This window comes from Ruditapes philippinarum, unplaced genomic scaffold, assembly GCF_026571515.1.
Source record: "Ruditapes philippinarum isolate M1 unplaced genomic scaffold, ASM2657151v2 ctg2026_1_1_1_1, whole genome shotgun sequence".
In the NCBI taxonomy this organism is placed as follows: domain Eukaryota; kingdom Metazoa; phylum Mollusca; class Bivalvia; order Venerida; family Veneridae; genus Ruditapes; species Ruditapes philippinarum.
The window spans coordinates 71,979-99,427 of NW_026852212.1; the positions used below are offsets into that span (position 1 = coordinate 71,979).

General features: G+C 32.7%; 2 protein-coding genes across 2 annotated transcripts; both read right to left on the reverse strand.

The window, feature by feature from the left end:
* Nucleotides 1-591: 591 nt before the first annotated feature.
* On the reverse strand, nucleotides 592-4,114 carry LOC132752479 (sodium-dependent glucose transporter 1-like). The gene is made up of 4 exons (XM_060742809.1): nucleotides 3,336-4,114; nucleotides 2,962-3,065; nucleotides 2,090-2,271; nucleotides 592-1,876 (listed from the first exon to the last, which is right to left on the reverse strand). The coding sequence occupies exons 1-4, from the start codon at nucleotides 3,513-3,515 to the stop codon at nucleotides 807-809; spliced, it is 1,536 nt and encodes a 511-aa protein (XP_060598792.1). The 5' UTR covers nucleotides 3,516-4,114; the 3' UTR covers nucleotides 592-806.
* Nucleotides 4,115-18,445: 14,331 nt separating this feature from the next.
* Nucleotides 18,446-24,690, reverse strand: LOC132752488 (sodium-dependent glucose transporter 1-like). The gene is made up of 4 exons (XM_060742819.1): nucleotides 23,385-24,690; nucleotides 22,279-22,382; nucleotides 21,417-21,598; nucleotides 18,446-20,629 (listed from the first exon to the last, which is right to left on the reverse strand). Exons 1-4 carry the CDS (start codon nucleotides 23,562-23,564, stop codon nucleotides 19,560-19,562), a joined length of 1,536 nt encoding a protein of 511 aa, XP_060598802.1. The 5' UTR covers nucleotides 23,565-24,690; the 3' UTR covers nucleotides 18,446-19,559.
* Nucleotides 24,691-27,449: the final 2,759 nt, after the last annotated feature.

The following is a 27,449-nucleotide window of genomic DNA, read 5'->3' on the forward strand; positions in this document are numbered from 1 at the left end:
AAATTTATCAGTAAATATATGTGATATTTCTTTTTGACGTTAATTATGTTAACTAAGTTATTGGTCTCTGCAAACTTATGCCAAATGAGCACTTCTTCAATTGTTTTCCTCTTCTTTCTCTTCTAGGTGACAAAGAGTCCAGTACCAAAATGTTCCTCTCTTCATCGCTATCATTTCTCCAGATTTACCTGAAGGCAAACTCCTTGGTCCTCTTTTTTGTTTTGTTTACATCAACGATATTGTTTACATCAACGATATTGTAAGCGAAGTACCTTCTAATATTTAACTTGCAGGTGACACAAGTTCTTACATCACCATCATTCCATTGCAACCATTCTTAATTTAGGCCAAGATTGAATACAAACGAGTTTAGCTGTAAAAAGGAATGATGTGACTTTTGGACCTCATTTCAGTTTTTTTGATGCAAAAGCCCGCCCCCGCCCCGTGAAACAGGAAATGTTTGTCGAATATCACCCACATTCAGCAGAATGGACGCAAATCTGTGAACTCCCATGTAAAAATAACTGAACCCGGGTATGGCGGGTGGTGGGTGCTCATATACTCATTACTTTTTTTAACTAGAAGTGCGACTGTATCATGTTTTACTTAAAAAAAAACTAGGTACATATTTCTAGGATGGTTGATGTTTGAACTACCTGCTAGTATTACTTATTCATGAATGCATACTGTACAGAAGGACATAATTTTGTAATACAAACCTATATAAGCAAGTAAAACTTTAAACAACATAAGACGAACCTTTTGTTTATGTAATTTATTTCGAAAACGATTTTCACTTTGTCATTTTAAACCCCACCTTCAACTTTTAACATAACATTAGCTTTTTCTGATCTTTTATGAACTCTCTTCATTAAATTAAAAGAAACCAAAGCAAAAATAAAATTTGCAAACATAGCAAAACTCAGGCATATATTTGAATAAATGAACCACATTTGGGAAACTTTGTCCATCAGATATCCAATTAAAATAGGCACACCCATGTTCCCAACGCTCATAAAGATAAAGAAAATACTCGCCATTTTACCCGTCAAAGTGCGGACATTTTTAGACAACCATGAAAATACTAAGCTAAATAGAACAAACATTCCGAAACCAATAACTCCAATGGACACCCACTCCAAAATGACTTGATCAAATATCACAGCTAGGAGAAATAACACCGAACCTGAAGTATATATAACACTAAATATGAAAATCATTGAGGACATACTAATGAACTTTATAACAACAATTCCAACTAATCGGCCAACTGAAAAAGTAATCCAAAATACAGAAGACGCTACAGACCCCATTGCTTTACTCCATTTTCGCTCCGATACTAAAAATGTCATGAGAAATCCTATGAAACTATGTTCACTTACGACATAGAGCAACATAGCCGATGCTAATAGCATGGTAAATATATATTTCACCTTTTTACTCAAGAAGTATCGGTTTCGATTTGAACTTATTTCACAATCAGGAACATTATTAAGAGTGTTATATACACTGCCGTAAACGCAGTAAATCACAACATAAAAACCGGCAGACAGTAAACAAAGGAGTGACGTCGCACCGTATGGAATATAAATTAACGTTTCTCCGTATACAGTAACAGAAGTGTTGCCATTTATTTGTTCACTTTGACTTTCAGTAACAGCTTTTAAATTTCCTGTCGTTTTCAAATACGGTGGTGCCAACGTGGAAGTATTTGAAACAAGCGGTTCAAAATTAGCGGGAAAACTAATTGAATCGGCTAAAAAAGGCTCTGCAACCAAAGGGGATACAATCGCTCCAGCACTGAACGCAAATTGCACAGCTTGCATATAAGGTCCGGCTTTCTGTTTCCACACAAGGGCCATGTCAGCTGTTGCCGCTGAAAATGGGAAACACAAAATGTACATTTCAAACATTACCCATCTTTCCATATTACATTTCTACTCTTAAAATATTATGAACAATTAATGTGATTTTCATCTATCTATATCAGTTACTTATTCAACATGAGAGCATGTGAATGTTTGTTCTATAACTTGCGCGAATTCTTTTTAAATATTCATTTAACGTTTAGATAAAAATTAAATAAAACCTGTTTCAAGAGCAGCTGCGCAAATTCCATGAAACCCATGAACGACCAACATTGCCGCCAGGTGGTAGCACCAAGGTGTGAGGGCAGCCGAAACACCCATAACTATAATAGTGACGACGAACACTACTATTTTATTGAAACGATCATAAGCAAAACCACCACAGATAGCACCAAGTAATCCACTGAAAACAAATATAATCTCATAATAAGACAATATTTGATCATTTCGTAATAGAGAAAATTATAAACTCATTTTCAGCATGAAAAAATACAAATTCAAAAAACAGAAATTGTCGTTGTTTAACCAAACATGAAAAAAGTGCGAAACATTGTTTTCTTACATCAAAGTAAGGTCATTAACCCAGCAAAACCATAATGCGGTTAAATAAACTATATGAAAACTTATTTGTAGATTGCTGCATAGTGGTTAGTTTGTAACAGACTTTACCCACTTATAATGACTTACAATAGAACTCACTGGGCGACTTTACGAATGTGCGAATCTTTCGTATTTAAACATCAGTAAGCAAACCGCCAGAACACCGTACCTATTAAACTAATGTATTACTCATAATAATAGAACAAATTTGTCATTGTTAAGTAATTTCAACGGATAGAAAAACTGTAGCCCTAAAGAAATATGATAGAAAGTAATAAACAAAGTGTATTAAAAAAAATCGAAAGTAATTTACTTGTAAGGCGTTGCATGAAAATAAAAGTGTTTGTTTTAAATTTTTCACTATTTCTTACTCATATATACTATTGAATGAATGTTCGTGATCGTCTACCAAATAACACCAAACAACCTAATACAAAACATCAAGTTAATATAAAAAAAACATCTCTACTATAATGAAACACATCAAACTTACCCTAGTGACTTAGCTGTAAATATCCAAGATGTCGTGGCAAGATTCTCGTCTAAAATGATTCTAAGATCAGGCAAAGTTGGACCAATCAAAGCGTTTCTCCATCCCTGCAGCATAACAGAAGGTTAAATTATGTTATTCCTCTGTTAGAGCTTTATTTTGTCCGACCTATTCATATTAATTTTTCTTTTATGTAGCTGATTAACTTTAATAGTGATCATGCTTAAAATAAGCCCACAAAAGACATGATTAAACTGATAATGTCTCTAGCTAAGTTTTTAGTTTAAGATTAAATTTGATAACAAGTCAATAACAACTTAGATCTATAAAATGTCATTTAAATGTGTGAAAAGTGCAAGAAATAACAAAAACATTACCAGTGTAAAGATGCTGATACAGATACAAATTGTATGTAACATTTGATGCTTAAATGTCAAGTTCTCTTCATTTTTGTTTTGTACTTTCCCATTTCTCCCGTACTCTATAACTGTTTTGGTTGTCTCATTTGAGTTAAATTCTTGCTTGCTTGCCGAATCATTTTGATCATGCATCGTCATTTCCTGTTGTTCTTGTAGCGTTCTGTTCAGTGACGTCTCCTGTTTCGTTCCTGTTGCATTCTTATCAGTGACCTTTCCTGTTGAGTTCTTTACGATGATGTCACAATTAAAGGGATAAGCAATCCACGTGTACACGAATCGATTACGTCACAATTAGGAATAGATAATCCGAAAATTCACATTTTTATAGTTGCTAGCCTGATTTGTTAACTTTTACTCAATTACTTTATCGTATAAATCATTTCGCCATATTGAACAATTTTTTTGCAGTTTCTAAACCAGCTTGTATAAAATATGTTCATACATATAGAAAGAATAAAACACAAATTAGCGTAAACAAAATTCAGTGATTCAATATTGATATCATTAGTCTATCCAAATATTTAGTGGAGTGTTTGTTTACCACCAATTAACCTTGAGTCAAATATGCACAATGTATAAATCGCATACATGTTACTGATAAAAGTTACTCCATGTATAAACTTATGTTCGGATTACGTTTACCTTGTTATCAGCACAAGATTAATATTATAAATAGGAATGGACGTGAATGACCTATTCACAACAAGGAATATAAGTTATTTATCTTGGATTGTTTGCATTGTATATTTTAATGGAAGCATACCTTTTTTCCTGTTTATACCTAAATAAATGTTTTATGACAACGTATGACACTTAACAGGTCGGCATTTGATACTAAAGGTTGGAACGAAATCCAAATATGTCAGTTAATTAATAAATTAATTAATTAATTAATTAATTAAACAATTAATTAATCATCTCGTTATTTAAATTGATATTAAAATCATCAAAACTGTTCTACTTTTAAAACTTTTCTGTCTGCATATGTGTAAATTGTATCTTTAAATGCAACGTACATTATATTTATATTGGAACTCTAGTAAGTAGATTTTGACATTTGAATTGTCTATCTAAAATAGTATAATTATATGTTAATTGAACTTGATTGATATTTTAATTTCATACATCAATTGAGCGAGATTATAGCTTATTCGATATTTACATTTAAGGCTTGAAATGTTATAGATACATTGCATAAATAACGGTATTCTTTAGTTGACAGTTAAGATCTTACATATACTCATGGTCATTAAAGAATGAGCCTAAGAAGCAGACCATTTAATTATTGCATATATTGTTCGTTAAAACAAATGCTTTATACTTTGTTTACTTTGTTTGTAACTCTATCAGACATGCAAGTCAGTCATATGCATAAAGAAGACACTCCTGACATGACGGAACATTAAGTGAACATACACTTAGAAACGTTTTTGCCTGCCATTTTAACTAGTTAACCTACAAAAATTCTTTAAATTGAGTTAAAAGCTGGATATACAGCTATATTGACAGTAATTATAACAGCTCTATCATGAATTGAGACATTTGTAATAGTAAAGTCAGGTGTTTTTTTTGTTCATTTGTTTTAATCAACATAAAAAGTATAAAAATGCAAAACTGCAAAAGCTTCATGAAACTATTCTTTTCGTTGCATTAGACAGACCATCTCCAAATATCAAAGACATTCTTTGTTAATCTTTTAACGGCAAAACGAAATGTTCGTTTACGTAAAGGACATGTGGAAATTTATGACCAACATGACTCCTGTTATCTTCATTTATCATAGTCTAGGAGGCAAGTAAAAGAAAAAAAATATAATAGCAATCACTCACATGCTCAGTAAGCTCAATTTTCAAATGGTTCAACGTTATGTAGGTAATCATCTGCATATTCGGGTTCTGAAATTGCTGTCAGTGTCAACGTGTAATTATGTTTTTCATTTTTTACGATTAGCCTGGTTTTCTTCTGTAGCTCTTTCAATTTCCCCTGATATACACAATCTTCTTTCAGTTTTTGTTAACGTTCTGTTTCTTACATGCGTTTATGCTATAAGTCCGTTTTCTTTTCATCTTTTTATTTCTTTCCTCCTCTTCATCGACTTATACAGGCATAATAATTGTAGCCACCATTATCCCTGGTTGATCTTAAGAGGCAACTTATTTCGTTCGAATAACTGCAGTCTATGCATTTGTTAGCTCCTGCAGGCGAAATGGTTTGACCCCTTGTGTTGCTTTGCACTTTGTACCATTGAGAGTAGCTAAAATACTCTTCCTTTTTTTGCGACATATGACATAAAACGTGTTGTTAAGCAAAAACAACCACACCCACAAACTACTTTAGATGATGATTTCAAACCACAAGGTTTTGAAACGGGCAAGTTCAGAATTTCTTTGAATTCAACTGAAACACTTTCAGGGAATGACATTTTGGATGATAAGACACACAAATGGGTCAACATTTGCAATGTGTTGTAAGATTGGTGGTGTTTCAACTATTATAGATAAAAAGACTTGGTTATTTCTTATTTCTTCTGATTGTTTCTACAATACTGTAAAGAAAGTGAAGAGTGTGAGGTCACAGTGTTGCATAATGTAGGATGCATGTGCAAGTAAACAGAGAAGAACAATATTGCTATATCTGCATAACGTTCAAGCTTCAGGTGTAGAATAGGTTGAGTAGCCATCAACAAATGAATTCTGGGTCAGATACATCTTAAGCCAAGTGAGAAACAGTCCGCTGTCCATCTATATTCCCCATTTCATCAGATTCCAAACAATCAAGAACATAACTGGCAAATCGTTTACCTGGATATATTGTTAGTGGTTTGAAATAACATCATGCAGAGTTCATACAAGCGGGATATGAGTTTTATCCGAGATGTGAAATTGTAAACATTTGGGACGCTGTTGGGTGCGAGAACTTTCCCGCTTTTGGGACGAAAGGGAAACCCTCATTCGTCCACACTAAGACAGCGTAATAGTATTTATCACAAGGAAGGGTCATTCATGCCATCAGCAATGAAATCAGTGAACGCCATGAACCAGTTCTGAATCTTCACCAGAGCGAGCACAGTCCTATCTTTTGACAGTTGATATGGTTCTCTCTGAGAGACTCCATAGAGGCGTTAACAAATGAATCCAGGATTTTAGCAATATCTGCATCAAGAAAACATTGTCTAACCTTAGCCATGTGGACAGCCTATTTAGCCAGATAATCTTCCTCTGTTGGTGTCAAGACAGCTGCAGCCCAGTACGACTGCCAATACTTGTCTTCTCTTTGACCTTATAGACACGGAGCTCTCGAAAATATCGAACTAAGAAGTCGCTTGTGCAATCATCATAGTATCATGCCCACTGCATACCTTAGTGTGTCATCACTACATCGCTTTCTTACTCAAGTTTTCAAATAAACTGTTTATAATTGAACATCAAATTTGAAAAATAGACAGAAAACGTTTATGTTAACTACAGGTTAAAAGCTACCTTTTTATACATTCCTGGTAAGTGACGCCACAACGTTGTCACTTTAGTTTGCCCAGTACAGATGCAATCAGCATATCAACATAATTATAAACATTAAGTAATTGCATCAAATGAAAGCATAGCTAAACAAATTTGACAACCATAAATAATATTCACTAGTGAAGAAACTCTAAAAAAATTGCCCGATATTATCTTAAAGCTTCGAAGCGATGCGCTCATGCATATATATGTGTGTGTTTATTTTTTATAAAAACAGTGAAGATTTGTAAATATATTTTGTCGAAAAAAAACTGCCTATGACCACACAACCATATAGCGTTGTATTTATTTAAATTGATGCTTATCTTGCACATGGAGCTTATTGTGGCTGAAAAAGTATTGCAGCTGATGGCAGATGCTACATTTATATTTACAAATAATGCAACAGTAATTGTTTCTTTTTTTAACCAAGTATTGTTTATTTTGGTTTCAAAATATATTGTTTTTAAATAAACGATTGCCGCTTGATATAAACAAAGAACAGCACCTGGTCATATTTTTTTTAGATATAAGCAAATCATTGCTTTCATTTGATATTCATACGTAGGGAAATAACTTGCATTATATTTTGCATGAGTTGTAACTGGTTTAAATTTTGGTTTCATAATAACAAAATAAGTATATTTTTTTATAAATGTATCATATGTAAACATACAATACAACGAAAATGAGAATAAGAAGAAGAACATATTATTGACTTAAACTACATACAAACAAACATATTGTACATTAATCATTATATATATCTTTATTAAGTAGTAAGCCATTGATGGCCCATGTACATGCAGGAATAGAACATTCAATGTTGGAAAAAAATATATATAGATGCTAACAATCTTGTTCGGAATAAAGGCAATCATATATCAATGACAGATTTATACCAATCCATTTCATTTCTATACTAACATACATTTAGGGAGAAACAAAGCCTCTATTTATAGCAAACATGTATAAATAGTTCGTATAATATTATAACCACATGTGTGCATTTCTTCATTAACATTTAAACATATAACTAAATTGTTGCAAATTATCAAGTTCACAACTGCTAAATAATCAACAAATCAAAGATTAACATTCGAGTGAGGATGGTCTTTAAAAACATTTTACTTAATTTAAGATCAATTTGGTTTATAACATACATTCATGAAAGTGTAAGATTCACTATCTATGAATCCGAAATTGGGTCTGGATATCTTTAGCTTACTTCCGTAGTAAGCATAATACATGAACTAACACAAGTAAACACCCACAAAACAACATTAAAAGAATGGTTTGAAAATACGTTAACAGTACAGAAAAAAAAGAAAATGTTGTGAATGGTTTTATATTATCCCATTGAAAACATTTATAGAAGTTTTATCTACAAACTTGTAATAAAGAAATACTATTCTTCAGGAATATCCATCAAATATATTTAGCAGATATGAATGCAATGCCCAGAATTTACAACATAAATATAAAATTAGTTATTACTTCAATACGTTATATTTATATTGTTATTAACATGTATGGCAGTCATCTTGATAAAATATATGTATCAGCCGGTTATAGAACCTTGTCATATGTGTTGTCCCAAAATATTGAGAGAAAAAAACCACCACATTTAAACACGTCAGAAAAGGCGCAATTCTTTGACCTCTCACGTTATGTCTATTGGAATGGCGTTGTAGATAATTAAGTGATTGGAATGTTACCAGAGAAAAGCTACTTTTTCGGGTACAAAATAAAGCATAACTTATTTTGGTTTCAAAGATTGCAACTGTGCATGTATCTTGTTTTTATAAAGACAAAACTAAAGGAATTTACTACTATGATGGTTAATATTAAAAACTACAAAATGTACCTTCTACTTTGATTAATTCATCAACATAAATTAATGTTTATACATATTTTACAAAATGGCATATTCATATAGAATTTTATAATCATAACACATGATAGTACTTTAAACAACAAATAAACACCTTCCTTAATGTGCTTAGTATCGAAACAGACTGAACTTTGTCAACTCTTAAAATTTTACTTCTCACCTTCAATTCTCACCTTCAACTGTTAACATACCATTGGCTTTTTCTGATCTTTTATGAACTCTCTTTATTAAACTGAAAGAAACCATAGCAGAAATAAAGGTTGCAAACATACCAAAAGTCAAACAAATATTTGAATAAATGAACCACATTTGGAAACTTTGTCCATCAGATATCCAAATAAAATAGGCACACCCATGTTCCCAACACACATAAAGATAAAGAAAATACTCGCCATTTTACCTGTCAATGTTCGGACATTTTTAGACAACCACGAAAATGGTAAACTAAATAGAACAGACATTCCAAAACCAATCACTCCAAGAAATCCTATGAAACTATTCTCATAAACGATATAGAGCAACACAGCCGACGCTAACAGCATGGTAAATGTATACTTAAGAAGTACCGATTTCGATGTGAACTTATTTCACAATCAGAAACGTCATTAAGAGTATCATATACACTGCCATAAAAACATAAAATCACAACATAAAAACAGGCAGACGGTAAGCAAAGGAGTGACGTCATACTATATGGAATATAAATTAATGTTTCTCCGTAATATGTTACAGAAGTGTTGACATTTATTTCTTCTTTTATTGCTAACTTTTCAGTCACAGTTTTAAATTTCCCTGTCGTTCCAAAATACAGCGGCGCAAACGATGATACATTCGAATCAAGTTGTTCAAATTTGCTGAGAAAAGTAATTGTTTTGGCTAGAAAATGTTGCTAAATAGCATGTGCGATTTCTTTATAGATAAGTATTACATTGACTAATAAAATTTAAATCTGTTTCAAGAGAAGCTGCACAAATACCATGAAACCCATGAACGATCAACATTGTCGCAAGGTGGTAGCACCAAGGTGTGAGTGCAGCAGAAACTCCCATTGTTATTACAATGACGACAAAGATACCTATTTAATTGAAACGATCATAAGCGAAACCGCCACAGATAGCTCCAAGTAACCCACTGAAATATAACAATAATTTTAACAAACTCAATTTCAGTTTGAAAAATCACGAAATTTAAAAGAAACAAACATATTTGTCCTATAAAATTGATACAAACTGGGAGCATTATATTCTTTTTTTTAATGTTAGGTGAAAATTAATTATATCCTTTCTGATTCCTGCATTTTCGTAATTGTTAAATGCCCCAATTTATGATGTCTTACGGTGCAATTAACTGGTCGGCTTTTTAATGTACAAATCATCCTCGTTTTGCTGTTCTTTAATCATTGAAACTTCGATAAATAACGTCAACTGGTAGATAAAATGTAACCAAAGGCTTCTTTTTCGAAAGAGATACGGTACTACTAACTTTTTGCTAAGCACCAAAAGTTTAAGTATGATAATTTTCAGCACTGATTTTACTACCTTGGCAAAAGTAGTTTTAAATCAATGATTATTGGACGAGGAACTTGATTTCCATATTGTCATCATTAATTTTATGTTGACAAGTTTAGTTTGTTTGGGTTTACGTCGCACAGACACAGTATAGGTCATTTGGGGACGTTCCAGCTTTACTTGTGGAGGAAGACCTCAGGTGCCCTTCCGTGCATTATTTCAGACACGAACGGGTACTTGAGTACAACCACCGACGTTCCGTAAGCTAGCTGGATAACTTTCTCACATGAAAGAATCCAAAGACCCTGTCAGGATTCGAACCTACAACGGTGAGGGGCGAGTAGTTTAAAGTCAACGACATTAACCACTCGGCCACGGACGGTGTGACACATTGCTTAAGACAACTGCTTGCCAACGCATTTTGACAACCCTTGCAAGGATGATAAAATGAATCAACATTACTTTTTACTTTTGGATGCGTTTATGTTGCATCTTCTAAACTGGGCTGCGTTTCATGGAGAGTCCTAAGTTAATCCTAAATCATAGGACTTATGACCAACTTTAGGAGAAAAAGTTTTTGCACTTAAGACTGTTTCAAGTAACTGTCCTATCTTTTGTCTTAAACTTAAGACTTATGACCAATTAACTCTCCTGAAAAAAGTTACAAAAAACAATGACACGCGCTTAATCCCGGATTGGATTTACTATGTAATTGATTATAGCAAGTATATAAAGTAATGTATTGCCCTCTTATCATGGTGAGAGAAAATTTATACCATATTTCACGAAAAACGATAAAATAACCGTTTTATTTAATTTCATAGTAAAAAAAATTGTTACGAACCCCCTTGCTTGCTACGCAACTGCAATTGTACAGCGCGCAGTAATATTATTATTTATAGATGAGTCTTGTTTTGCATGCGATATTTGGCGCTACATTGTGACGTCATGTAAACAACTCTTTAAACGTCTGTACAGCGTTAATGACTGAACTAAAGATATTGGTGTTAGTATTTATTTTCTTACTTAGACCATTATCTATCATTCTAGATAGTTTTCAAAACAAAATTCAACAAAAGTTGTTTGATTTTGGAGCTGTTTTGACTTAGGACAATCTTAAGATACCTTTTAAACACTCCTAGACTTAGGACTGTTTTTGGTCATAAGTATAGGAGTCATAAGTTAGGATTTTTTTTAAGACTTTCTTTGAAACGCAAAGTTGTCACAATTTTTATCTTAAGACAAACTTAAGACTTAGGACTCTCCATGAAACGCAGCCCTGATATTCATACCTTTACCTTATTCCAACTGAGTGTGCTTAATTGGTTATCCAGCTGGCCGTCATAGTCTCCCTATGCAAGTAGGACAACCTAGTCAGGCCCCGAGGGAACACACATTATTGTCTATTAAAATGAAAGTACCTCTATTTAGCACAATGAGACCAAGATGATGCCTCCACACACCATAACTTATCCAACCTGTAGCGGTTGTGCTCAGTTATTCTTTTGGTTTTAAACCTTCCGAAAGGTCTTCACCAAACGTCTAACAATAAAAATTAGGATCATCAGTGAAAAGCCTTCTGTTTTGTCTGGTCCACCTCACATGCTCACTCGCTCATTTTAGCGGGCCTTTTGGTGACAAAGAATCTATTGAATTCTTACACATGGTCTTCCTGATTGCAGATTACCCTCATGTTACCTTTTATGCACTGTCTGAGTACAAGCATTGACCCAAAAATCATTTAGAAATTTATTTTGAAAATGTATTGTTTATGCAAACCGTCCTCGGCGAGTGTAGATGATCAAGAATCGATTTCGAGCTGCTGTCGGTTCCCTTTATGAAGTTTATTTGTCGCTGTCATGATTTCTGACGGTTGTGCCATACTACTGGAAGAACCTTGCCTGGATGGCTCTGTTGACATATATGTGATGTGCAGCAAGATAAACACCAATCTCACGATGTTTACCCCCTGCCACACCACACCTAAAGCTTTTAAAATCTTTGCTTTATTCAAATACTATCTAACAATAGGATTGCCATGTCAATGTAAAAAGTATGACATTTGAATGACAATGGTTTTGAAATACCAATGTTTCAGGACACCGGTGTGTCTCTACTAACCTACAATAACATAGAAAAACAAGAGGCCCTTGGTTTCCGTGACCACGTGAAAAACCTTATACATTTAGATTTGCAGCATTTATCTACACTTAGTGAAGAATTAAATCTATTTTATAGAACTCTTCATAATATAGTTACAGACGTTGGTCCTTAGCAAAAGTTGCGTAGTATATTACAAATATAAAACCATTTTTGCATAATTAATGCAAGTCGTCATGTAAAAATGAAAATATTTACAACTTTTAAACTGTATCTTTCTCAAATATTTCTTACACATCTAAAGCTGTTTATTTAACATATATTTCACGAAATAGCACCAGACAACCGCAAACAAAATATCAAGAAAACATAAAAATATTCCTACTATGATGAAACACATAAACTTACCTTAGTGACTTAGCTGTAAATACCCAAGAAGTCGTAGCAAGATTCTCGTCTATTATGATTCTTATATCAGGTAAAGTTGGACCAATCAAAGCGTTTCTCCATCCCTGTAATGGAAATTAAAATGATTTTGTTTATTGTGTTGGCATGTGAAAAGTTCCCGCACAAAAACACAGTTATTTAGCTCACTTTTTGAGGGTCCTTTCCAATATTCCGTAAGTTTAAGATTAGATAAAACACTCTCAATCTTTTCAAAGTTACTTCATATGATTTTAACAATTAACCTTAATCATACAAAACAATACAAAAATTCATGCTTTGTTAATTATATGATATAGATGTCACTTTTGCCAAGGGGGGTACTTTTTTAATAAATTGGGAACTATCATTTGTGAGAAACTTGCGTATGAAATGGTGAATAGTATATTACACTTTTTCTCTATTTTTAACCACGTCAGTTGACTTGTTAAAATTGGAACAAATATTTGGCAATGTAATAACAAAAGTCTTACCATCGCAAACATACTGATGAAAATATGCAAAATGTATGTAAAATTCGATGGCTATTTGCCGAGTTGTCCGTCTTTTTGTTATCTATAACTGTTTTGTTTGTCTCGCTTGAGTTAAATTCTTGCTTGCTTGTCAATTATTCTGTTCCCGCATCGTCAATTTATAAAAGTTCTCGATTCGTTCTTTTCGATGACGTCACATAAATTATTAGGAGACTTATAATCCTCGAGCAACAAGTTAGATGATAATGTCACAATTAAAGGTAAAAATCCGAAAACTCACATATGAATAGTTCCTGTTTTTTTTGTTAATGTTACCTCAATTTATACTATTTTACACGTCATTTCGTGATATCCAACAATTATTTTGCCTCCGTAAATACAAAATATATCTATAGTATTAAGGCATTCAACATTGGCAACAAATATAATAAGTCAAACAAATAAATTTTCTGACCTAAAGTAATATATGTGCCAGATATAAACCGCGTTCATGTAAATGATAAAGTAACTGCATGTAGATAAACGTACGTTCTGATTATGTTAGAATTACCTTACTATCTACACAAGATTAATTTTATAAATAGAACTTTACCATAGGGATCGTTTTACGGTATCGACTTAGTTGTCAAAGAGGTAGGTGGTATTTAATATTATAGATAGATAGATTTACGAGTATTTCGGCAAAGGAAGCATATACATAGTTGACAATATAACATAGGATAAAATTATGAGCATTATTAAATACTATATCACATACGAGTAAAACTATGACATGCTATAAAACAAAAAAGGGCAAAAAAGCTCTTATTTCCATTGTGGTTCTTTGTATTGGCGGCATGAAGTAGAGAGGCAAACCTAAATATAATCATGTTTAAAATACTAATAAATCATAAAAATGTATATCAGAGTCAAATCTTGAGTTAATGATACTCCTGTTTACAGCTAGGATTTAAACACATTACTCAAATTGTAATAACATAAATAGCAGACAATTTAAAATCCTGAGCCGAAATATGTAAAAACATGTTTAAAAAAATTAAATACTGTTCATAAGATGACTTTTGATGGCAACCTTAAAACTTTGTAACCTGTTAATCTCCGTTAACTCTACAGGAAAATCATTCCATAATTTAATACCATACAAAGCAAAGGATTTAGAACCATGGCCTTTGACCTTAGGTAGACAATATCCACCCTTTTGACTAAGTCTTGTACTATAATTATTTATGGAATCTTGTGAAATAAAGTGTTCAGACATGTAATCCGGAGATAGGCCATTTTTTATCTTAAAAACATGACACAACATTATCTGTTCAACTCTTTTGTGTAACCAGTTAAGGGACTTAAAGTTAGATGGGTCAATATGGGCTCTGGAGTCCAAGTCTCCAAGTACAAATCTCATTATTTTGTTTTGACAAGTTTGTAACTTATTTTTTAAAGATTGTGTCAAGCTATTATACCAAACAGAGCATGCATAATCATAGTGACACTTAATAAGAGACATAACCAGAAGTTTCTTGGTATGCTGAGTAAGAAACTCTTTCTTGCGGTAAAGAACAACCGAGAAATGGCCTTTTTAAGAACAGACTCGGCCATGGCGCAAAATAACAGATTTTGGTCTATAGTAATCCCAAGATACTTGATAGATGAAGTTGTTTCAATGGATGTACCAGAACAGGTTATATGCAGGTAAGATTGTGATCAAGCTTTTGCCTGGACCCAAATAAAATTTACCCAAGTGTAATGACAACTTATTGTCCACTAACCATTGGCTGACCAATTCCATATCATCTGTCAATGCCTTTACATAAACAGATAAACTTTTACCAGATCGAAGATACCAGAATCATCAGCATACAAAAGCAATTTATTTTTGACCACAGCTGTCATAATACATCTGCTGTCTATCTGATAAATATGATTTGAACCAATTTAGGACGTCAATACTAAGACCTGATGCTTGCATTTTCATTTAAAGAATGGAATGGTCGACTGTGTCAAATAATTTGCTATGAAATAGTAAAAAGCAGAATCCCTAAAGAAAACCCTATACGGCAAAATTGTAAAATGTTGCAGGCTCGGTTTGATTGAGCCTGTTCATGGACGGTACTGGAAAGACAACAATAAAGTCGGGCTGAACGATCTTCAAACAATTTCGTTTAGAAATTAAACTGCCGTTGATAGTATGTGATGAAACTAATATCATCGACCTCTTCGGCCATCATAAAAAACTGTTTTGCAAGATAAAAAGAACCATCTCGTAAAATGTCTTCATGAAAAAAATAAAACTATTTCTGCAGATATAATGTGTTTATTTTTTGTACCGTAGAAATAAAGTTAACTTTTACCAGGTGAAATATCAAATTTTAAATGTGTCCATGTCTCGTACGCGCTTGAGCATTAATTCATTATATGATATCATTTAACCATTGCGTGTTTCATTTTACAGAGCATGAAATTATTCTGAAAACCTACATGATAAAGTCAAGTTAAATTTGCAAAACGAAAAAGAACTTATATTAAAACCATCATGTTTTTAATCTTAGACAGTCGAATACACATGTATTTAATCAAAAACGGAGGATGAAATTCGCCGTCACACGACGCAGTATATTTCTATATCACACATTCATTAGGTCATTGGCCGAATGTTGCAGTTGATAAATCCACTTCTATCCAACAAGTGACACTCGGGTTCGAATATTTCTGTCCCCCGCCTTCTCGAAGAAAAAGGGGGATATAGAGATAGGCTCCGTCCGTCTGTCTGTCCGTCTGTCTGTCCATCCGTGCAAACATTTTGGGTTGAGGGGCTATGTAACAGTGAAGAGAACAAAAGAGAACAATATGTTAATTCTGAAATCAAAGGGTTTATGATCTTATAGCCCGTAATAAAAAACAAAGAAAATAACAAAGAAAATAGCCCATAAACCCAAAATGTCCATAAATTTGTCATTTATCAAAGGAATATGAAATAACTTTGCACAAATATTTGTTTTAATGAAACGATGTGTCATGCGCAACAACCAGATCCCTACTTTCGAGGTCAAGGTCGCACTTGCCTATTCAAGGTCAACATTTTCTATTTGAGGGTACATGTCGTGTCCAGGCCATAACTTTCTTATCTTTAAAAGGATTCTATAAATACTTGTCACAATTATCACAATAATGAGACGATGTGTCATGCGCAACAACCGGTCACATACCTTCAAAGTCAAGGTCACACTTGATGGTCAAAGATGAACATAGTCTGTTACAGGATATATTTTTTGTCCGTTCAATAACTTTTTCAAAGATCAAAGGATTTTGAAAATACTTGGCACAAATAGTCACTATTATAAGACAATTTGTCATGCGCAACACCTGCATACCTACCTCCAAGGTCAAAGTCACACTTAGAGGTCAAAAATGAACATAGTCTGTTAGAGTTTATATTGTGTGTCCGATCTAGAACTTCTTCATAGTTCAATTGATTTTGAAATAGCTTGGCACAAATAGTCACAATAATAAGATGATATGTCAAGTACAGCACTTGCACTATCTCCAAGGTCAATGTCACACTTAGAGATCAACAATTTACATTGTCTGCTATAGGGTATATTTTGTTTTGTGTCCAGTCCATAACTTTTTCATAGATCAAAGGATTTTGAAAATACTTTGCAAAAATAGTCACTATAATAAGACAATGTGTCATGCGCAACACCTGCATCCCTACCTCCAAAGGATACGCTTAGAGGACAAAACTTGGGTCCCTACCTCCAAGGTGACACTTAGAGGTTAGAGATTAACATAGTCTGTTATAGAGTATATTTTGTGTCCGATGTATAACTTCTTTATAGTTCAAGGGATTTTGAAAATACTTGGCACGAATACTTATAATAATAACGATATGTCATGCACAACACCTCCACACCTACCTCCAAGGTCAAGGTCACACGTAGACGTCAAAGCTTAACATGATAGATTTTTAAATTCTGTGTTTCATTTTATTTCTTTAATAAATTTATTGTTGCATTTGCAGATCTAGCATTGATCATAATTTTGGACTGAAAGTCTTGAGATCCATACCTCAATCTTTTGAAATAGCACAATTTTATGCTTCATTTAAAACTTCCCATGGCGGGGGACGTTTGTTACTCTGTTACAAATTCTGGTTTCGAACTACTTTAAAAGAAATCTGCTTTTTTGAACTTCTTTTAAAAAATTTGCTCTTTTTACAGAATGACTAGTCCAAGATTTTCGCAAATAATATGTTTTCACTTGCCATTTATTTTAATATTTTAAACACTTTTATCAAAGAAATATCTATATAAAAAACATTAGTTGGATATATTGTCTAATAACATCGTTGGGTATGAAATGTATGTGACATGCAGAACTAACACACACACATATACCACGTAAGCACCATAGTAACGGATCGTATTGTCATGTTTATCAAATTTGTTGATTGCGAATCGGTTACATTCCTGGAATTTATATAATGAATTGTGTCATTTTGGAAGTCTATATCTAAATCGCTTACAACTTGCATAATGACAAAGAGTACTTACCTTTACGGCAAAGCTAGATGTTAGAACTACCTATATTAGACTGTATGTATTGTATATTTTTTATAGTATATTGATGGAAATTTGCTCCCTCTTAAATCATAATATTTTATGGAAAAAATGTGTCACTTTACAGAATAAAGCAGACATAGTTGCAACAGATAATATCAAAACATTTTTAAGCGACATTTAGGTTAGTATTCCACCTATCACTGCTTAGTTCATTTTGTTATGACATTTAATGTTGTCTATACCATGCCTAGGTACACTGCAACATACAAAACAACTACAAAAACCAAATAATAATCATGATAATAACAATGAAGCAATGGTTTTTTTTTCAAATAATTGGCTTCTAGTATAAGGGAATACCGATGGTACATAAAATTTTGACTCCGTTGAAAAATGACCCGACCCCAGTGGTCAATTTTCAACGTTGAAATATGACTCATGGTCAATTTTAACATTGAGAATTGACCCTGCCAATATTGTTACATTAAATTTTGATACAAAAGTCGTTGAAATCTGATCAGTCATTAAATAACAATGAAATATCATAATATTTAATTTCAGTTTACAATCAATGCCATTACAGTTAAGAAACAAACTAATTTTTAATTATCACAATTTTGAAACAAATTATTTCTTCGTTTAATATATAATAATTTTAAGAAATTTTATAGCGTGCTTCTAAATAATATGCATAAATTTGTCATACAACATAACATATTCTTCTAACATCACATCGATGTCCGGTTGACAAGTTACCGTACCCTTATTTAGTAAAAATGGCTTAAGTCTATCCCGTCAAATTAGTGTATGAACTAATTGAGAAAATGTCACTCAAATGGTTTGGTCATATATCATGGAACAAGTTACATCTAAGAATGAATATTATGATATGTATAGTCTCTGTTAAAGTACTTCATCGACATATCTTCTTGATTCTACGCAAATTGGTAATATGCAAAAACAAAATTGTGCAAGTTAAGGACGTTCTTTTCGGTTGCGGATGAGCTTTTGCTCGGATTCGCTCTTGAATAGTACATTATTATGCTCTATGTGTAGGTAATTCAGTGTTTATTCAATTCATCGGTGAACGATTGTTTAAGTTTTTATCAGAACTATTTTCATATCATCAGATTGACTATCACTTTACCATTTGAAAGAACGGTAATCCACTTTGAATATGTGCCTTGTATTTCTTTCTTTTGTCCATTAAGATTAACCTGTTCCAAATATTTATCATGTCAATTCATCTTCGTTGCTTTGTTGTTATGCAACCAACCTCCCCTATAATTGGCAGAATAGAAGCAAATCTGTGGTCTCTCATGTAATGTCTTTTGAAAATGGCGCTGTATATTATCAAGTGATTAGACGTCATTAGAGCGTACAAAATAAAAGCAGTAATAATTTTGGTTTCAGACAAGAATTACAACTGTGTATGTACCGTGCTTTTATAAAGACCAAACTAAGGAAACTTTCTCCTATGATTGTTAATATTTAAAGCAACTTACTAGTTTGATTCATTCATGAACATGAATTAACATGAACAAAAAATAATATTTATACAAACTGTACAAAATGATACACTCAAACATAATTTTGTACTCCAAACACACAATTATGAATGTACAGTTACAATTAATAACAAAGAAACTCCGCCCTTAAATGTAATTTTCTACGAAAACGGATTGCACTTTGACATCTCTTAACATTTCAATTCCCACCTTCATCTTTTAACATGATATTGGCTTTTTCTGATCTTTTATGAACTCTCTTCATTAAATTGAAAGACACAATAGCAAAAACGAAGGTGGCAAACATTGAAAAACTCAAAAATATATTTGAATAAATAAACCACATTTGTGAAACTTTTTCCATCAGATATCCAACTAAAATAGGAACACCCATCTTCCCAAAGCTCATGAAGATAAAGAAAATGCTCGCCATTTTACCCGTCAAAGTGCAGACATTTTTAGACAACCATGAAAATACTAAGCTAAATAAAACAGACATTCCGAAACCAATAACTCCAATAGACACCCACTCCAAAATGATTTGATCAAATATCACAGCCAGCAAAAATAACACCGAACCTGAAGTATATATAACACTAAATATGAAAATCATTGAGGACATACTAAGGAACTTTATAACAACAATGCCAACTAATCGACCAACTGAAAAAGTAATCCAAAATACAGAAGATGCAACAGACCCCATTGCTTTACTCCATTTGCGCTCCGATACTAAAAATGTCATAAGAAAACCTATAAAACAATTCTCACTAACGATATAGAGCAACATAGCCGACGCTAACAGAATGGTAAATGTATATTTCATCCTTTTACTTAAGAAGTACCGATTTCGATGTGAACTTATTTCACAATCAGAAACATCATTAAGGGTGTTATATACACTGCCGTAAACGCAGTAAATCACAGCATAAAAACCGACAGACAGTAAACAAAGGAGTGACGTCGCACCGTATGGAATATAAATGAATGTTTCTGCGTATTCAGTTACAGAAGTGTTGCCATTTATTTGTTCACTTTGACTTTCAGTAACAGCTTTTACATTTCCTGTGGGTTTCAAATACGGTGTTGCCAAATAGGAAGTATTTGAAACAAGCGGTTCAAAATTAGCGGGAAAACTATTTAAATCGGCTAAAAAAGGCTCTGCAACCAAAGGGGATACAATCGCTCCAGCACTGAACGCAAATTGCACAGCTTGCATATACGGTCCAGCTTTCTGTTTCCACACAAGGGCCATGTCAGCAGTTGCCGCTGAAGATGAGAAACACAAAATGTACATGTCAAACATTACCCACCTTTTCATATTACATTCCCACTCTTAAAATGTTATGAATCACTATCTTAATTTTAAAAACAACTCTCATTGTTAAAAAAAACAGCTCTTTACTCAAACATTTAATAACATGTAATAAGCAATACCTATCTATATCAGTTACTAATTCATAATTCAACAAAACAGACATGTGCATTTTTGTGAAATAACATGCGCGAAGTCTTGTAAAAGATATACTATGCTCATCTTTGAGTAAAATATTTTTATATCATAGAAATGTATTGAAACCTGTGATATTCTTATTGAATAGGACTTATTTGAATAAAAAAACTTATTAACTTACAATTGTTATATTACATGCACGAAGTGTTTTTAAAGATATACTATGCTCATCCTTGAGTACAATATTTTTATCACAGAAATTTATTGAAACCTATGATATTCTTATTGAATAGGACTAATTTGAATAAAACAACTATTTAACTATGTATGAGAAGCTACGTTCCCTATTACCGGCCAAGCAAATTTGGTACTTTCTTTAAAAAAACTGCCAGTATTTTTATAACACTATATTCTGACTACCTATAGTGTGTAGAATTTTAAACATGACCTATCTACTTTGTGCGAAGTCTAAACCTGTTTATGTTAGGTATACAAGGAGACTGTGTAACAATTATTAATATTATCTAATATCAAATTTGAGCATAGTATATCTTTAAATAAGTATTCATTTAACGTTTAGATAAAAATAAAACCTGTTTAAACCTGTTTCGAGAGATGATGCGCAAACCCCGTAAAACCCATGAACGACCAACATTGCCGCCAGGTGGTAGCACCAAGGTGTAAGGGCAGCCGAAACACCCATAACTATAATAGTGGCGACGAAAACTCCGATTTTATTGAAACGATCATAAGCGAAACCGCCACAGATAGCACCAAGTAATCCACTGAAAACAAATATAAACTCATAATAAGAAAATATTTGATCATTTTGTAATACAGAAATATATACTCATTTTCAGCAAAAAAATTTCAAATTTAAAAACCAGAAATTGTCGTTATTTTAAACAAACATGAAAAAAAGGCGACACATTGTTTTCTTACATCATAGTAAAGTTATTAACCCATTAAAACAATAATGCGGTTAAATAAACAATATGAAAATATATTTTTAGATTGCTGCATAGTGGTTCGTTTGTAACTGACGTTACCCACTTATAATGGCTTTCTATAAAACTCATTGGGCGACTTTACGAATGTGCGATCTTTCGTGATGCATCAGTTAAGGTCATTGACCCGTTACGCTATTAGATATATATTTTCTCATGAAAACTTAAAAAAATCATGTATTGTTAAATAATATTAACAGAATGATTGACAAATTGTATCACTTTCTTAAGAAATATGATTTTAAGTTCTAAAAATAATAAATTCAATAAATATTTGAAAGTAATATACTAGTAAGGCGTCGCCTGAAAAACATTTTTTTTTTCAATTATCCATATTTCGTACTCATATATACTTTTGAATGTTCTTACTCTTTACCAAATAACACCAAACAACTTAATAAAAAATATCAAGTTAATATAAAAAACATCTCTACCATAATGAAGAACATCAAAATTACCCTAGTGACTTAGCTGTAAATATCCAGGATGCCGTGGCAAGATTCTCGTCTATTATGATTCTAAGATCAGGTAAAGTTGGACCAATCAAAGCGCTTCTCCATCCCTGCAGCACAACAGAAGGGTAAATTATTTTATTCCTCTGTAAGAGCTTTATGTTTTCAGGCGTATTTGTATTACAGTTTTATTTGTTTGGGTCGTCAGACCAAACAAATAATGGTAGCGAAATTTCAGACCCTGATATGCTTATTTGCAAAAATCAAAAAGAGTCCAAACTCTTCGATGCGGTATCTTCTTTTTATATGAACACTAACGCCGAAAAATTAAGGGAATATTACTGCGTATAGATTGTCAAATGACAGGCGCATTAATTTTTTAAGCCTTCCCGGGGAAGTAAAAATAGTTCCCGATTGGTCGAAGAAGTCTAATATTGTGTAATTCTTTACAGATAAACATGCTGTTATTAAGCTCCATGATTATTTAACATCAGTGTTAAACAACAATTGTACTGTGAACACAATATCTCGAAATATATAAGGGTAACAAACCCTTATTTAGAATAATTTGGTTTTCTTCAGGTTCTCCGTGGGCTAGAGGTTACACGCTCGTTTAGGAAGCGAGAGGTTTGGAGTTCAAATCCAAGTTAAGGTAACCCATGCTTTTTTGTGTGTTTTTTATTTTTATTTTTATGTTTTTTTTTAACTCTTTGAGCCAAATAAACATTGAAATGAATTTCAGTTTTGCCATTAGTATTATAGCCAGTTACTACAGTTATAACACTGGAAACATCAAACATCATTGGATGCACTTTACAAAATCAAATTGGTTTAACGTCTCACAAACTTCAATCTTTCTGACATTCTGAGACACAAACAAATTCAGCTCCTTTTGTGCTTTTTTTCTTTTATGTAGATGATTTACTTTAACAGTAACCATCCTTAAAATAAGCTCGCAAAAGACATGATAAAACTGATAATGTTTCTAGCTACATTGTCTGTACGTAATACGTATATGATTAAATTTTATGACAAATTAATTTAAACTTAGATCTAGATCTATAAAATGTCATTTTAATGTATGAAAGTGCAAGAAATAACAAAAACATTACCAGTGTAAAGATGCTGATACAGATACAAGCTGTATGTAGCATTTGATGCTTAAATGTCAAGTTCTTTTCATTTCTGTTTTGTAATTTGCCATGTCTCCCGTACTCTATAACTGTTTTGGTTGTCTCACTTGAGCTAAATTCATGCTTGTTGGCCGAATCATTTTGATCATGCATCGTCATTTCCTGTTGGTTCCTGTTGCGTTCTTTCAGTGACGTCTCCTGTTGCGTTCCTGTTGTCTTCTTTTTAGTGAAGTCTCCTGCTGCGCTCCTGTTGCGTTCTTTCAGTGACGTATCCGGTTGCAATCTTGTTGCGTTCTTATCAGTGACGTCTCCTGTTGCGTTCTTTACGATGATGTCATAATTAAAGGGATAAGAAATCCACGTGTACACAAATTGATTACGTCACAGTTAGGAATAGATAATCCGAAAATTCACATTTTATAGTTGCTAGTCTGATTTATTAGCTTTAACTCAAATACGTTATCGTTAAAAAATCATTTCACCATATTTAACAATTATTTTGCAGTTTCTAAACCAGCTTGTATATAATATGGTCATACATATAGAAAGAATGAAACACAAATTAGCGTAAAAAAATATGTGATTCAATATTGTTATCATAAGTATAACCAATATTTAGTGGATTGTTCGTTTACCACCAATTAACCTTGTGTCAAATATGTACAATGTATAAATCACATACATATAAGTGATAAAAGTTACTCCATGTATAAACTTATGTTCGGATTATGTTTACCTTATTATCAGCACAAGATTAATATAATAAATAGAAATGGACGTGAACAACCTAGTCATAATAAGATATATAAGTGACTTAGCATTGTATATTTTAAAGAAAGCATACTATTTTCTTTTTATACCAAAATAAATGTTTTATGACAAGGTATGACACTTTACAGATGGGGAAAGACATGTCGGCAATTGATAAAAAAGTTAGAAACCCATGTTTCAGAATTCTATTACGTGTAACATAGTCAACTTGAAAACCAAATATGTCTCTGAATGAATGAATGAATGAATGGATTAATTAATCATCTTATTAATCAATTATCTTATTATTTAGATTGATACTGGAATCATCAATTCTCTTAAAACTTTTGTGCCTGCATTGTAATGAATGAATAAATGAATGAATGAATGAATTAATTAATTAATTAATTAATTGATAAATTAATTAACCTTTTCCCTTATATAAGATTGTTTCGATTGTTTTTGCCCCCGCCCCCTTTTGAGGTCTCAAACAGTGAAAAAATGTCCTATTTAGGCCCCCAAAACTGTTTTTCGTTTGAGAAATGTTGTTAAAAAAGTGACAACTTTTTCGGCGCCGTCCAACATGCAAATATTACATCAGGGGGTTGCCAGAAGGGGGATGTGCCCCCTTCTGTTTGGGGGGTTTAAAGGGGAGTGGAGTCTCCCTCATCGCCAAGAATATTTTGGACATGTGACAGGCTAAAAATTACGCTGAAAAGCCTTTTACTCTACGTCAATTCATTGAGAAGTTGCAGCACTTTGAAATCAGTTTTGATGGAAAAAACATTGCAAAATAGTGAGTTTTGGCAACTTTTTAGAAGTCCCCCGTTGACATGGTAACAGGAAATTTACCATTGAGCATGCTGTTACAGAAGCTAGGGTGTAGTCAACGTTTGTGCCAAGTTTCAATAGTATTGAAGCATTTTCATAGTTTCATAGCAGTTTGAACATGTTACAGGAAGCTTTTCAATGAAAACGGCCATTTTTCGCAATATGCTCATGGGGTAAAAGGTTAATTAGTTTGAACTTGTTACAGGAGGCTTTTCAATGAAAACGGCCATTTTTCGCAATATGCTCATGGGGTAAAAGGTTAATTAGATATAAAAAATGTCATATTCGGTGTTAGGGCATGTGTTAACATGGAAAATCTAGTTTTTGTGTGATTCCAAGGTTTTTCAATATTTTCCCTTATATAAGCGTGTTTCGACGGCTTTTTGCCCCCCCCCCTTTTTGAGGTCTCAAACAGTGCCCTAGTTAATTTTTAAAACTACAAAATATACTTATGATTAATTCATCAACATCAATTAATGTTTATACATATTTTACAAAATGGCATATTCATATAGAATTTTGTAATCATAACACATGATAGTACTTTAAAGAACAAATAAACACCTTGCTTTAATGTACTTAACATCGAAACAGATTGAACTTTGTCAACTCTTTAAATTTTACTACTCACCTTAAATTCTCATCTTCAAGCTTTAACATAACATTGGCTTTTTCAGATCTTTTATGAACTCTCTTTATTAAATTGAAAGAAACTATATAGCAAAATGAAGGTTGGAAACATGGCAAAACTCAAACAAATATTTGAAAAAATGAACCACATTTGGGAAACTTTGTCCATTAGATATCCAATTAAAATAGGTACACCCATGTTCCCAACACACATAAAGATAAAGAAAATACTCGCCATTTTACTTGTCAATGTGCAGACATTTTGAGACAACCACAAAAATGGTAAACAAAATAGAACAGACATTTCAAAACCAATTACTCCAATGGACATCCACTCCGATATGATTTGATCAAATAGCACAGCAAGCAGAAATATTACAGCACCGGAAGCACATATGGCACTAAATATTAGAATCATGGAAGACAAACTAATACATTTTATAATAACAATACCAGATAATCTTTTAATCCCAAAAGAAATCCAAAAGACGGAAGACGCGACAGACCCCATTGCTTTACTCCATTTTTGCTCCGATACTAAAAATGACATAAGAAATCCTATGTAACTATTCTCACAAACGATATAGCGCAAAATAGCCGACGCTAACAGCATGGTAAATGTATATTTCATCCTCTTACTTAAGAAGTACCGATTTCGATGTGAACTTATTTCACAATCAGAAACGTCATGAAGAGTATCATATACACTGCCATAAAAACAGAAAATCACAACATTAAAACAGGCGAACAGAAAGCAAAGGAGTGACGTCATACTATATGGAATATAAATTAATGTTTCTCCGTAATCAGGTACAGAAGAGTTGACATTTATTTCTTCTTTTATTGCTAACTTTTCAGTCACAGTTTTAAATTTCCCTGTGGTTCCAAAATACGGCGGCGCAAACGATGATTCATTCGAATCAAGTTGTTCAAATTTGCTGGGAAAAGTAATTGTTTTGGCTAGAAAAGGTTCTGCGACCAAAGGGGATATTATCGCTCAAACATTAAAAGGAAATTGCATTGCTTGCAAATAAGGTCCGGCTTTCTTTTTCCACACAAGAGCCATATCAGCAGTCGCCGCTAAAATTGAGAAATACAAAATGCATATAGTAAACATTGTGTTTATTATTTTTGCTCATCAAGTTTCAACACTGGAAATCTGATGATTGAATACAAAATCGATTAACAGCGTCCATTGGTATAAATACAGCAATAATGTACTAACTACTCACAAAAAATTAATGACAAATAAATAGATTAATACTATCTGTGTTGAAAACAAATTCAACAAGACAAGAGACACATGCAAATGTTGCTAAATAGCCTGTGCCATTTCTTTATAGATCTATAAGTATTACATTGACTAATAAAATTTAAACCTGTTTCAAGAGAAGCTGCGCAAATCCCATGAACCCCATGAACGATCAATATTGCCGTCAGGTGGTAGCACCAAGGTGTGAGTGAAGCAGAAACTCCCATTGTTATAACAATTAGGACAAACACACCTATTTTATTGAAACGATCATAAGATAGCTCCAAGTAACCCACTGAAATTAAACAATAATTTTAACAAACTCAATTTCAGTTTGAAAAATCACGAAATTTAAAAGAAACAAACATATTTTTCCTATAAAATTGATACAAACTGAGAGCATTATATTCTTTTCTTTTTTTAGTGTTAGGTGAAAACTAATTATATTCTTTCTTGATTCCTGCATTTTCGTATTAGTCAAATGCCTTACTTTATGATGTCTTATGATGCAGTTTACTGGGATGCTTTTTAATGTACAAATCATCCTTGAAGCATCAATTGATAATTTAATTCTTAAAATA